This window comes from Chlorocebus sabaeus, chromosome 14, assembly GCF_047675955.1.
Source record: "Chlorocebus sabaeus isolate Y175 chromosome 14, mChlSab1.0.hap1, whole genome shotgun sequence".
Classification (NCBI taxonomy): domain Eukaryota; kingdom Metazoa; phylum Chordata; class Mammalia; order Primates; family Cercopithecidae; genus Chlorocebus; species Chlorocebus sabaeus.
Window position 1 is genome coordinate 53,726,304 of NC_132917.1, and position 14,917 is coordinate 53,741,220.

General features: G+C 41.8%; 1 protein-coding gene across 1 annotated transcript; it reads right to left on the minus strand.

Annotated features, from left to right (window-relative positions):
• Positions 1–809: 809 nt before the first annotated feature.
• Positions 810–12,014, minus strand: GPR75 (G protein-coupled receptor 75). The gene is made up of 3 exons (XM_007970653.3): positions 11,415–12,014; positions 3,936–6,810; positions 810–3,306 (listed from the first exon to the last, which is right to left on the minus strand). Exon 2 carries the CDS (start codon positions 6,690–6,692, stop codon positions 5,070–5,072), a length of 1,623 nt encoding a protein of 540 aa, XP_007968844.3. The 5' UTR covers positions 6,693–6,810; positions 11,415–12,014; the 3' UTR covers positions 810–3,306; positions 3,936–5,069.
• Between the last annotated feature and the right edge of the window lie 2,903 nt (positions 12,015–14,917).

Sequence of the window (14,917 nt, forward strand, 5' to 3'; positions counted from 1 at the left end):
CAATGTCTTGTTTAGATATTTGCTTTGAAGGTGTCAAGAGAGTTTTTTGTGGAAATAGTGGTGGCAGCAACTTCCTCATTGCTGGACAACTTTAACAGTGTGTTCTTGAAGTCAAAAGTCCAAGGTAGGCTTCCTGACTTCCTCTCTTCTTGGTTGGAGCAGAAGTAGTAGCATTTCTGGCTAGTCCGGCTGGTCATGTTTATGGTGGAATCTTTCCTGGAGACTCATCATAGAGCCCTATGTAACCATTCTGTAGACATCTAGTTTCCTATATGAAACCCGTTCCTGCTTATGTTAATGTTTTTTGATTCTTAAATCCAAACTCTGATTGGTAAACTAAAAATTCGAAAATTTTGTTTTTCCAGGTAAATCTCATTTAAATGAGTTGTTGAAACGTTCATTTAGCCTCTTTTCGCTGAGCAAGAAACTTAGTTTTGTAAAGTCTTTGGCATTATCTATCCTTGGTTAGTCTGAGTATATATGATACAAAATGTAGTCAAACACCGGTAAGTGGCTCACGCCTCTTTCCCAGCAATTTGGAAGGCTGAGGCGGGAGGATTGCTTGAGCCCAGGAGTTGGAGACCAACCTGGGCAACACAGGGAGACACTGTCTCTACAAAAAAAAAATAAAAATAAAAAATAAAATAAAATAAAAATATATATAATCAAACACGTTATTTCATCTCTTAAGGGAAAGAGCTCTCTGTGGTTCAACACATTGTTATCCATTGTGCAACAATGATCATCGCCATGCTCTGATAGCTTTAAAATGATTAGACAGGAAAATCATTATATTGCAAACTGGTGTTCAGAAATGTTAGGATTTTCAGTATTTTTATTTTCCAAACATTATTTTAAAAGAACATTAAAAGCATTAGAAATACAAATCTTGCCTAATGATTAACATAAGAACAATTATTATAAAATGTTTAAAATACATCACATACTTTGCATCACAGTAAGCATCAAGAGAACTAATTGACATATCCTGATAATTAATCATATTCAACTGAATTCTCATTACTTTTAGTTCTCATTTTAGCCCTTATGAAGAGGTAAGTTATATATGTCTACCTCCTGTACCATGACACCTTTATTATGTTATGTTAATGCAGGTAGAGGTAGACATATATAACTTACGAAGAAACAAGTTATGTCTACATCTCTATATTTACATATAGAGATACAGATATGAGGGGGCTACGAATCGAGCCCACTATATATTTCATGCAATTTGTAACAATAATTTCATTTTTTAAACTTTTCTTTTGGAGATAATTTTTTGATGAGCATAAAGAGACAATACCTCATATGCACCTGCTTAGTTTTCTTTGTGCTATAATTTTTACCTCCCAATGATGGGCCTCATGCCAGTCAAATCATCTCAGATTCAAATGTCACACAGAAAACCTGCCATTTTAAATTTTATGAATAGAAATTACTTTTGTGTTAATCTTTTATTACATCACATTTGAAATGCCTAGCCAAAAAAATAGATGTATGCCTTTAAAAATGTGATTCTTGATTAATGTTGTATTCTTTATAAAGCTGTTTGGCATACTGGGGTAAATACCAGGTTTTGAATTAAGACAAAAATCTAATTCCTAATTTGCCACAATTCTTCAAATGATCTTGGGAGAGAATATTAGATTTCTTAATTCTTTGTTAAAAAGAGATAATAGGCCAGGTGCACTGCCTCATGCCTGTAATCCCAGCACTTTGGGAGGCCGAGGTGGGTGGTTCACAAGGTCAGGAGCTCGAGACCAGCCTGGCTAACATGGTGAAACCTTGTCTCTATTAAAAATACAAAAATTAGCTGGGCATGGTGGTGTGCACCTGTAGTCCCAGCTACTCAGGAGGCTGAGGCAGGAGAATCGCTTGAACCCAGGAGGTGGTGGTTGTAGTGAGCTGAGATCGTGCCACTGTACTCCAGCCTAGGCAACAAGAGTGAGACTCCATCTCAAAAAAAAAAAAAAAAGAAAGAAAAGAAAAGAAAGGGAAAAAGGGAAGGAGGGAGGGAGAAAGGGAAAGAAGGAGGGAGTAGTAGGCAAATCAGTCTAAAAGGTGAACTTAAAAACAAAGTAATCTGAGGCTATCCCTGGGTGTGGCAAGAAAAACATTTAGAAGAAAAGGAAAACAAAATAAAATGTATGCCTCATATTTAAATCTCAAAAACAGAAATAACTGATCAATACTGAAAGGTAACAGTTGTAAGATGAGGTTGAGCGGAGTTCTAACTGAATATCTATTCTGTCTTCTCTATACCTCTCATGACCCCTGTATTTGGGGATAGCTGGGGGAAGAAACTATAAATTAAATGCCTTTCAGCTGGATGTGGTTTCTTACACCTGTAATCCTAGCACTTTGGGAGGCCGAGGCAGGTGCATCACTTGAGGCCAAGAATACAAGACCAGCCTGGCTATCATGGTGAAACCCTGTCTCTACCAAAAATACAAAAATTAGCTGGGCATGGTGGCAGGCACCTGTAATCCCAGCTACTCCAGAGGCTGAGGCAAGAAAATTGCTTGAACCCGGGAGGTGGAAGTTGCAGTGAGCTGAGATCATGCCACTGCACTTTAGCCTGGGTGACAGAATGACACTCTGTTTCTACAAAAAAAAAAAAAAAAAAAAAAGCCTTTTATGTAGAGGAACAAAGTACCCTCCAATGTGCAATAATAATTCTTGAATATAACAACTTATAAAGATAGGTGTTGTATATTGATGCTCATCTTGGGTGTCTAACATTTAAAAACCTAGTGAGTTCAAATACTAACTGTATAATGAAAATATTTTTACATAAAAATATGAGTTCACAGTTGTTATGCTAGGAATCGCAGAGCATATAGTAAAATTAGTTTCAGGTAAAGAAATACTTAATCTATTTTTTCTTTCTGTCCATTTCCAGTTTAAGATTAATGGGAGAGAAATAAAACAATTAGTTTGAAAATAGATTATCTTGAGAATTTGTCTACCATAGTAATATATAAAGACAAAAAAGTCATTTCTAAATAGTTACTTGAATACTGTCAGGCGGTTAGCAAACTCTTCTCACACAGAAGGAAAACATAAATCAAAACATTCCCAATCTCATCTCTACACCTTGTTAAGCAATAATGAGTATTGCCCAATGCATGACAGGAGTCCACACTGTTTTCCACACACCACCACCAACTGAGATGATTACAGCAGTGCCTTCTCTCCCGGGAACAGTGCACCTCTACCATAGATGCAGTCCTCGTCACTAGGCTTCTCGAGTAAGATCATTCAGAAACAATTCACTTTTGGGCCAGGTGGGGTGGCTCACGCCTGTAATCCCAGCATGTTGGGAGGCCGAGGCAGGCAGATCACCTGAGGACAGGAGTTCAAGACCAGCCTGGCCAACATGGTGAAACCCCGTTTCTACTAAAAATACAAAAATGAGCTGGGCGTGGTGGCACATGCCTGTAACCCCAGCTACTTGGGAGGCTGAGGCAGGAGAATCGCTTGAGCCTGGGAGGTGCAGGTTGCAGTGAGCAGAGATCATACCACTGCACTCCAGCCTGGATGACAGACCAAGACTCCATCTCAGAAAAAAAAAAAAAAAGAATACACTTTTAACAAGCAAAAATACATCTTTTTTTTCTTTTTCTTTTTCCTTTTTTTTTTTTAAAGATGAAGTCTTGCTCTTGTCACCCAGGCTGGATGCAATGACACAATCTCAGCTCACTGTAACCTCTGTCTCCCAGGTTCAAGCAATTCTCCTGCCTCAACCTCCCAAGTAGATGGGATTACAGGCACTTGCCACCACACCTGGCTAATTTTTGTGTTTTTAGTAGAGATGGGGTTTCACCACGTTGGCCAGGCTGGTCTCGAACTCCTGACCTCAGGTGATCCACCCGCCTCAGCCTCCCAAAGTGCTGGGATTATAGGCGTGAGCCACCATACCTGGCCCAAACATATTTCTTTTTCAAAAGAACTGTAAACCTACTCAATTAACATAAAATATGTCTATAATAAGAAATGGCAATAATCACACTACTATGTTCTTAGTTGACTGTCCTATGAAAGAAAAGTACCTAATGCCTATGTGAGTGTTTCTGGTAAAGACAGTTATCTCTTTTTCTGCCTTAAGAATATATATATTTCTGGCTGGGTGCAGTGGCTCACGCCTGTAATCCCAGCACTTTAGGTGGCCAAGGCAGGCGGATCACCTAAGGTCAGGAGTTCAAGACCAGCCTGACCAACACGGAGAAACCCTGTCTCTACTAAAAATACAAAAATTAGCCAGGCATGGTGGTATGCACCTGTAATCCCAGCTAGTCGGGAGGCTGAGGCAGGAGAATTGCTTGAACCCGGGAGGTGGAGGTTGCGGTGAGCCGAGATTGTGCCATTGCACTCCAGCCTGGGCAACAAGAGTGAAACTCTGTCTCAAAAAAAGAAAAAAGAAAAAAAAGAATATATACGTTTCTTTTAGAGGCAGGGTCTTGCTGTGTTGCCCAGGTTGGACTCATACTCCCGAGCTCAAGTGATCCTCCTGCCTCAGCCTCCCAAGTAGCTAGGACTACAGGTGCACACCACTGCACCCAGCTAACAATATATTATTTATTCAAATCAACCTGCTACCAAAAAGGTATAGTGTTCCCAATTTCAGCACTTCAAAAAATCAAAATTTACAATTCATTTAATAAAAATAACACCTCAGCAAAAATCACACCTTCACATTCTTTAAAAAAGTCCAGTCAATATCTTATTTTGAAGACACATAACACTGACTCAAATCATAAAAATCGGTTGACTTTCTACTTTAACACAGCAGCTTCATTCCTGGCATCCATTTAAAGGTTTGGTACAAAAGACTGGGGCAAAGATCAAGGTAAAAATCTAAAACTTTCACATCAAATCTTAAGATGTCAACAAACTACAAAGCAAATCAACACATACTGACACATCAGACGAAAGAAAACCATAACTGCCAACTTTTCAGTTAAATCTTTTAGGTTTTGATCCGTCACTGAACTCAAAGTTAGAATAAAGTCCATTAGTATCAGAAACAAAAACTGTTTACATAAGATCCTATAGCCTCAATGACTTTAAACAGAGGGAACTGGAATCTGCTTGGCTGAAGTGCTGTCATATTCCTGCATTAAGTCATTAGTGGTGTGATAATGCATGGCGATATATGAATTGGCAAATCCAAAAGAGTTTACTGGCTGTAAGTTACATGGGCTGCTCTCCTCCTGGGAAGGGCTGCTGTTATAGATGCTGTAGTAAGGTTCAATCCGAGTGTTGATGGGGGTTGAGCTGCTCTGACCACAGTGTTGATGTCCAGCAGAGATCTTGGGACTCACCACACTTTCCTTTGAATGACTTGGGCCACAAGCCTGGTCCACAAATTTCTTCTGTGGCTTTGGAGATAACATGTAGGCAGAGTTTGTTTCATGATGGGAGGATTTGTTTCTGTTGACTTCGAGGTTCCCTTTTCCCATGGCTCGAAGTCGAGTCTTTTGTTTGCAGCAGAAAAAACCCAGGCCTATGTACTGGAGGCACCAGAGCACTTTCCTTCTCAGCCCTGCACTGTTCCGAGAATATATAAAAGGGTTTAATCCTGACTTGAAAAATATAAGGGTAAATCCAAACAATTCAAACTGGTAAAGAATGAAGCTCCCATTGCTGGAGAGAACCACCTGTACCAAGGAAATCCCCAGTGGAAGACAGCACACCAGGACTGACAGCACAATGATCACGCAGGTGACCACGGCTTTGGAATCCTTGGCAGTGGAGAGGTTGATGGCTGATACCAGCTGGAGTCGGCTCGCTGCAGGGGTGGCCAGCTGGTTGGGACTCTTGGTATATCCACGGGTCTGAACGTGCTGCAGTTTGTTGTAATTCTGGTTCCTATACAGAGCCGGCATGGCACAATGGATGGGATCTCCACCTCCCTGCACAGGGACCCCCATGAAAGGCTGTGGTCTGGAAGCATCGACTGTGATTACAGGGGGACACTTTCTGACTTGAGCGTTCTTCCGCAGGGTCTGAGCAATCATGATGTAAGAGACAGAGACCACAGCAACACAGAAGGTGAAGTCGACCACATAGAGAGACAAGATGGCTTTCCCTTTTCCAGCAATCAGACTGGACATGGGAAGACAGAGGTGGGACTTGCTGGTTTTCAAGGTAGCCAAGGTGGCAAGGGTGAAGCTGGTGGCCCAGAGAAGCAGGGTGAGGAGGACGGTGCAGGGAAACGAGGCCATGCGATTAGGTTGCTTCCCCAACACCATGCGGAGCCGGTGCAGGGCAATCACTGCCACTGTCTTCAAGGACATGATGATGAAGCCGGAACTGGTGAGATGGAAAGTGAAGCAGAAAGCATCTGGGATACTACTGGCTGAGCTGAAGAATAACACAAAGGTGAACATGGGGGCCGTCACTCCACAAATGAAGAGGTCACAGAAGGACAGGTTCAGGATCATGAAATCAAAGTTGGTTCTAAATTTCCTGAAGGCTGGATCGAAGAAGGACAAGAAGACAATGAAGTTGCCGTAGGAACCCAGGCAGAAGATGACTGCCAGTAGAAAAGTACAGGTCACCAAGGTGGCTGTGTGGATGAGATCCTGAAGACCCTCCTGGAGAGAGGTGCTGTTTCCTTCCGGTGAGTGAGGCACATGGAGTGAGGTGGCATTGGGGGCATCTTGAAGGTGGCCTGTTGAGTTCATCTTCAGAGAGAAATGTTTCCTTCTTCTGCTCCCCAAAAACACTCAGTGAGTCAGGACCTCAGCTCACAGACGAACAATATGAACAATATGTGACAAAAGAGGCCCAAGGCAGATGAGCCTACACACAAAAATGCACACCCAGAAACAGAAAGGGATTAATGTAGAAACAAAGGAATTCATACAGTGATCTCATTATTATTAGTAATAGTATTAGTACTAATATCTCTCACCTTGAGAGAAAAATTTATTCATTTATTAGCGATGGGGTCTTGCCAAGTTGCCCAGGCTGAACTTGAACTCCTGTGCTCAAGTAGTCCTCGTGGCTTAGCTGGGACTACAGCATGCACCACCAAACCCAGCTCTCTCTCTCTCTCTTTTTAACGAAAGCACTAGAATTTTTCAGCTCTGATTTGGAACACAGAAAGCACTTCTCCTCACAAAGCCCAACACAGAAAAAGATACGAACAGATGCATTAATCCAGCTAATATTTAGTTGTATGACACAGAGGTTTTCAAACGAGTTTAAGTGTCACCTGGAGAGCATGCTAAAAAGTTTAAGTTATCACTTGGAGAGCAGATTTCTTGGCCTCGCCCCTTGTGATTCTGTTTGAGGGGTGTGCAGATGTTACTTTTAGAAACACTTCTGTGTCAGGCACTGAAGATATCCAAGAACGTAACCGCTCCATCAAAGAGATCACAATCTAGTTGGAGATCAATCTAACTATGTAATTATAGCCTAATAAGGTTGCAGGGTGCTATGAGAGCATGGAAGGGGGGAACCTACTCCAACGTGGAAAGGGAGCTGGGAAAGGATGAAGGGAGCTTTAGCGAGTAGGGGCCAGCTGGATGAAAGGTCGGGGGTATGGAGTGGGGACAGACAGGCTAGGAGAAGTGGGGGTGGGTCTTTGCAGCAGAGACACTGAGGCAAAAAACTGCACGTGCTTGAAATACAGGCTGGAGGGTATTGTTGATGCATAATGTGGCCCTTTGCATATTTCCCATAAATTATTAACAAATCCTGTTTCATTCCCTGCGAAGAATCCTTTATTTCCCAGTATTTATAATTTTTCCCCCAGCTTGCAATTTCTTGGCCAATTAACTGCATATTCTCCTTTGGAAAAAAAACCTTGTGTACAACTACATGTAAGAGGGAAAACTGGAAGTAACCAAGGATGTTGGAATTATACTAGAAATTTACAAGGTGCAAAGCACCACATGGTAAAGTCTAAACTGCTATATAAATGTGAGTTACCATCATCCCAACAACAATATCCTGATGGTGAAGCAGGAGGCATGCACCCATTCCTGCATTTGTTCACTCAATTTACATTAATTATGTGTATACCATATGCCAGTATTATGCCAGGTGCTAAGTGCTAGGATGAGTAAGGCACAGTCACTACTTTAAAAGAATAACTTCTTGCTTTCCTAACTTCTTTTTTTCTATTTTGCAATGAGACTTAATGTGCACTCACACAAATCTACATTGTCCTAAATCCCAAAGTCCTGCATGGCTTGGTGCCCAACCTGCTCCCAACAGATGCTTCTGGTGGGACCGACTAAGCTGTTCCTTGGAGACAGCACTATGTTCTTGACAACCAAAAAGCATTTGCCTTAATCTAGAATTTTAGGAATAATCAGTGGCACTGTGGAGGTCCAGGGCTGATGTTCAGTGTACTTAACCACCAGCTCAAGCTGGATCCCAGAAGCCTCCAGCTGTTAACCCTTTAGTTGCCGGATCAAGGGGGTACAGAGGAATGAACCAGGTCAGTCAGGGATTACCTGGGGCTCCAATTAGCAGCTATGGACTACCCAATAGAGAAGTCTCTCTGCATTTAACAGCAGGTACAGCCATGCCAGTGACTATCAGACATATACTAGTCCTGGGAAATCCATATAATTGACTGGTGTCCTTCATCAAGGAAGAAGGTATCTTCATCTATACTCTTAACGTTCATATGGTACAGATCAGGACGACACGGTGAATTTGTCCACAGGAAAGTGAGACCAACTTTTCTATACTTTCCTGTTAAATAAAAGTTCCATAAGAGAAGAAAATCCTGAACTTTTGTTTCTTGATGATTAGAATTTTTTTAAAATAGTACCAGACAGCTCTATTTCCACTTAAAGGCTGTATATTTGTTTCTGAACACTTTTGATACCTATATAGTGAGAAAGACAACTTTTTACTGTTTTTTAAAATTGCTAACGGGAGGACTAGAGCTAATTTATGAAAAGAGAAGTAGAAGAGAAAACACAATTTGAGGAGGCAGGAAGAGCAGGGAGGTGATACTGGTGTCTCTAACCCCCTCATCTCCAAAGGTTTCCTTGGAAGTAGAGAAATGAAGAGGGGTGAAGAGGGATGCAGGAATTTGGCCTGGCGAAGTTAGAAGAATGAAGAGTCTGGAATTAGGATGCTAAGAGAAATGAAAAGTAACTAGGTAATAATGAAGTGAGATGACAGACGTTATGAAGACTTTAGGCTACGAGATATTTGGAAAAAGGGATTAAGAGAAAAATGAGATGATGAAGTCAAGAATAGGAGGTAGCAGGAAAAAAGGTGATTTGGGGTAGAGGAGAGGCACCTTTCATGTTTTGTACGGTTACATTTTTTCAACAAATTTTAAAATTTTCAGTATATATATTTTTAATAGAGATGGGGTCTCACTATGTTGCCCTCGCTGGTCTCCAACTTCTGGGCTCAAGCGATCTGCCTGCTTTGGCCTCCCAAAGTGCTGAGATTACAGGTGTGAGCCTGTACCCAGCCTTCAATAAATTTAAAAAAATAAGAATTCCAGGTCAGGAAATAACAATGGCAGTATAATTATCAGCATCATTATTAGTATATTAATTTTACCAAGAGCTTAGGATGTGCCAGTTACTGTTCTCAATGTTCCACACTATTAGCTTATTGGGTCCTCACGAAACCCTGAACTATTTGGTATAACATCTCCATTTTGCAGTTGAGGAAACCAAGTCAAAGAGAAGTTATTTAAAGTGGTGGAACATGGATTTGAATCTAAGCAGTTGCTCTTCCACACTCTTCACCGCCGTGCTAAGCCGAACAACAAAAAACCCTTTTTGGGAGGCATCCCTAGGTCAGAAGTATTAAGTGGTTATTACACACCAGGCACCTATTCTAGAGGTTTTACATAAATTATCAAGCTTTATTTCATTCTCACAATAATCCTATGAATAGGTATTGCAACCCCTTCCCCGCTGAAACTTTGTGGAATCTGAAATTCTAATATATCTATATAGCTATATCTACATCTATGTAGTACAGATAGACACACACACACACTCTTCTACATATCTTTTTGGCAAACTTGATAATTGTAGTGCACATATAACGTAATCATAAATCACTTCTATATCTCAAATTATCTCAAATTAGAAAAAAGAAGGAATCATGGGCTGGGAAGAGAAAAGGGAGAAAAAGCAGAGGACAGAACAGACAAAAAGGTTTGCAGAAACACTTTAGTGTAATAGAAATCAAGAAAATTGAGGGAAAGTAAACTCAGGTCTTAGTAGTAACCCCTGAGACTTTAAGAAAGAGGAGGCTGTGACCATAGTTTGGAACGACATGATGACGGCAGAAAATAAAAGTGATTTTGGAAGGGGAGTAAATTAATACTGATTTGCTACTCTTAAATATTAAATAAAGGTTACCCATGTTATCTGCAATGCAAACATACAAGCTACTCTTTATCTTTGAGACGGAGAATAGGTTATGGAAGAAGATGTGATTAAAGTCATAAAATCAGAAAGATTTTAAGTTGGAACACCAGTCTTAAGCATGCATATTAGCTGCAGTAAGAACGAATTCACATGCATATTCTTACAACTGAGACATCCTGAAGTAAGCAAAGAATATTGATGAAAATTTATTGTATAATTTGAGTGGCGATGATTTTTCATTAAGATGTGTGAACAGCCTGTGATATATCTAGTGTGCTGTTTAAAATTTTAGTAAATATTAAAACATGTTATAGGGGCTTTTATAAGTTAACTCACAACCTGAATTCTTCCAACCCATTCCTCGCGCCCCCCCAGAATGTCTTAGGTTAGCATTTTCAGAGCCTAACCCTCAGAGAGAGCAAGGTTCTGTATTATTGTGATTCCCGTTGTATTTCTGTTGATCAGGAAAACCTCAGGGAGGTTAGATAACTTCCCCAAGGTCACTAAGAGTCGAGCCAGATTTATCGGATTTCAAAGCCCTTGCTCTTTCCATCCAGCAGAACTACACTGAACCCGGAGCAGCTAATGGGATGGGAAGGCCTGAGTCATTTGATGGGAGGCATGAAGAGGCCATGGAGCCCTCAGCCTGAGGACAGAGTGGGAAACTGCACGCAGGGGAGGTCGACCCCCCGTGAGGGGCTGGCGGTGGGTAGGCGCTTCCCGGACAAGGGTGAGGTGACGGTAAGGAGGGCCCAGGTCTGGCCAGGTAAGCTTGTAAACGAATCCGCAGAGGGGTGATGGGTTAGGAGGGCTCAGCCGGGTAGGGGCGTTGGTTGGTTGGGGGATTCCACAACTGAGCAGAGCCTGGGAACCGGCAAGGACGGGCGAGAAGGCTACCCTGCAGGCCGCACCAGGAAGACAGGTACGCGGAGCCGGGCCTGGCCCTGCGCAGCCGCGCTCCTCGCTATCCCGCAGGTCTCCGGCAGCCGTCCCCGGCATCTTGGGGTCGTCCTCCTCCTCCAGGGGCCCGCGGCCTCTCACCTGCCAGGTGGCCGCAGCGCCTCCCCTCCTCCTCCATCTCGCAGTCCGGACCCCAGCTCCGCCTGCCGCTCCGGATGATGCAGGACTAAAGGAATCATCGCCATCGCCACCGCCTCCGCGCATCCCGGGAGCCGCGGCAAGACGCGGGCGCAGAGGCGCAGTCACGGAGACGCCCAGGGCACCGCCCCCTCCGCCGGACACCGGGCCTGGCGCCCCGCCTGCGCCCCGCCCCCTCCGCGCCTCCGCCGCCGGCCTCCCGGGGCCCAAATCCCGGACACTTCCGCTGCCCGCCGCACGAGGGGCACTTGAGCCAGAAGGTTTTTCAGGCTCGCAGTTTTGCTGTTTGGGGAACTCAGGCTTCCTGATATAGCCAAAACCTGAAACGCAGAGTGGAGTGGGAAGGAAGGGAAAGATAGGGGTACTGATGGCACGCAGGGACCCAGGTCGGTCTTTGCGGGCCTCCCTAGGCTGCTTACCCTGCCCGCAGCCCACCTCCTCCTCCTTCCCCGAAATTGGCGGCGGCTTCCAGTTTGGAACTTTGAGACCCAGATTTTACAAATCAAGTCATTGTAATATAATTTAAATTAAACCAAGTTGAACTTACCTAAGCTCTCTTAAGGTATTAGTGAATTAACTGAGGGAACTCAGCAAGGGGACTAATTGGCAGGAAACATGAAAAGTATAAAGAAACTACCCATGCAAATAAAACGACCAAGCCCAGGAATCATGGATATTAATGTATTAATACTATGTTGAATGTAAAAAAATCTTAATAAGTCATAGTGCAATGTATAGGCTAATTTTAGTAAGCAAAAACACAAAACTAAAACTACCATCCTCTCTTTCTTCTACAATTCATACATGTCCAAAATAATGAACTCCTAAGATAGGTTTTAGTCTGAGGTTCAATCAAGTAACACTCCTAAGTATGTCTGCTATTATGGGTACAAAATAAAACCAGTTAAACTCTTCCTCCTTCAGTATCCCAACCTGGCTAACTAGGATCTTACTACTTTTCTAACCTCAGGGATGCTATTTAGAAACAGAGAATGTTATTTGAAGGCCCTGTGCTTCATTCACTCTGGTTACCAGAAAACCAAAGTTGATTCTGTTCAGATGAAATACTTAGAATGTTGCTACTGGATTCTTCATTTAAGCTAACGGTTTATCTTTTTAAAACAGAACTAGCAAGTATCAAGTAATTCAATTAATGCAATTTCTTCAGTTCCCTATGCTTTCATAAAACAAACAAAAAACCCCGAAAAAACAAAAAACACGAAGAGGCTGGATAGTTTATTATTCAGTCCAGGAGCTGAGTATGCTATCAGAATTCTGTTTAGAAATAACTTCAAGAAAGTTTTCCAGTTTCCACATATTCCACTTCCCAACCACTTGCAATGAAGCAGTTCCAATGTATGTTGTCAATAATGGTAACCTTGAGTCCCACAAAAAATCAACAGAAAAATACTCATTAGCATTTGGAGTGGGAATTCTGATCAAAATTATATACCTCTATATAAATTAGCTACTGCATAAATAAATGCTAGTCCATTTCCAGGCATTTGGCTATATGAATGGAGATTACAACAGGTCTGGGCTGGATTGAGACCGTCAGAGTTACACCTACCGGAGAAATGGTCTCAAACTGAAAACAAACAAAAAAACCACAAATCATAAAGGATTCTAGAGATGAAGAGGAAATCAGGACTTATCAAAGTTCCAGAACTAGCTAGAACCATTCAACAAGGCTAAAACTAGTATATCTATAAAATCCATAAGTGAGCGAAATTGGAAAAAACATTCGTAGTAAAAAAAATGGAAAATCTGCAAATAAATAAGCAGGGCTAATTATAGATCATGAATTGGCTATCAATCTGCCCTGACACTAGCATTCTTCTAATACACTCTTATTACTGCAATGCAAATTGACACATGTGCACTTTGAGGAAAACAGCATATATGAGAGCTGTTAACATGGTCTTCAAAAAAAAAAAAAAAAAAAAGTTCTTGACCTAAGCATCTCTTACTCCTTGGAACTACTCCAACAAAAGAAGAGTTTTAAAGCATAAAGGTATGAAAATGTGCACTGTGGTGTAATTCGTAGTACAGAAAACTGAAGACAACCCTGATGTTAAAAAGGAACACTTAAAACAATTAGGATATACTAAGAGACAAAGTCTACAAAAACAATTACAAAGACTATGTAGAAAAAGTTACTTTTCCCATGATGACAGCTCACGATTTTTAAATTTTTTTATTTTTGTGAGACAAGGTATCATTCTGTCACCCAAGCTGGAGTGCAGTGGCCTGATCTCAGTTCACTGTAACCTCTGCCTCCCACATCAGCCTCCCAAATAGCTGGGACTACAGGCACGCACCACCGTGCCCAGCTATTTTTTTCCATTTTTTGTAGAGATAGGTCTTTCTATGTTGCCCAGGCTGGTTTCAAACTCTTGGGCTCAAGCGATCCTGAAGTGCTGGGATTACAGATGTGAGCCACTGCGCCTGGCCAAAAGTTAATTTTTTAATAAAACAAAATTGCTCTCTGGTCCTTCTGGCCACACTACTAATTACCAAAAGTGCCCTGCAGCTTAAAGGGCTTGGTAATGATAAGTATTTCAAATATTTGAAAACAGCTTTCTCATATATTTGCATGTAAACTTTCAGTCATTTACATTAATAGGTGAGTTAATTTTCCTCCTAAATTTTGAAGCACAATCTGCAGTCTTTGCTTTCTAAAGGATCCATTCAGAAACTAAAGATGTATTTGACCTTAGAAAAAGATATACAGGTTTTTTCTTCCCCTCACTTCTCATCCACCCCCATAGAGCGGCCCATGCTCTCTTCCATGCCCAGTCAACAGTGACTTCCAAACACAGGTCAGCCTCACCCCTACTCCTCTAGTAAACCTTATTACCACCCTTAACACAGTTCCTGCGGTCCTTCTCATGCTTTTTAATGCACCATATACATTTTAAGAACTATCTTAGACCATATAAGCCATGCAACTCTTTTCTCCCCACTTCTCCTTTTCCCTCCTGGTAAAAAATTTCATTTTTCCTATTGGTAAAAATTTAATTCACAAGACAGTGTCAGTGGGGGAAATATCAAAGTAATAAGCAACTTCCAAACCCAGAATCAGAATGACCTGGGAGCATGTTAGGCACTCAAGGTACCCTGTTTTTAGGTCTGTGGTGGGTTTTGCGTGGTTCTCAATCCTAGCTGAACAACTGAATCATCATAGAGCTTCTAATACTGTTATGCCTGAGCACCCCTGCCAGAGAAGTTTTCATTGAGGAACAGAGAGGGCACCCAGTATCTTAGATGTTTTTTTAAAGTTCCCATTTAGGAACCACTGCTAAAGCAGTTTCATACAGCTTAATTAGAAAAAGCTGAAGTGGTCAACATACAATTTAAAGCCTCACTTCTCAAAGTGTGGCCTCAGGCAGGCATTGATATCATAAAGTGGGAACAATGAATTCCATGTACATTCTAACAAAATC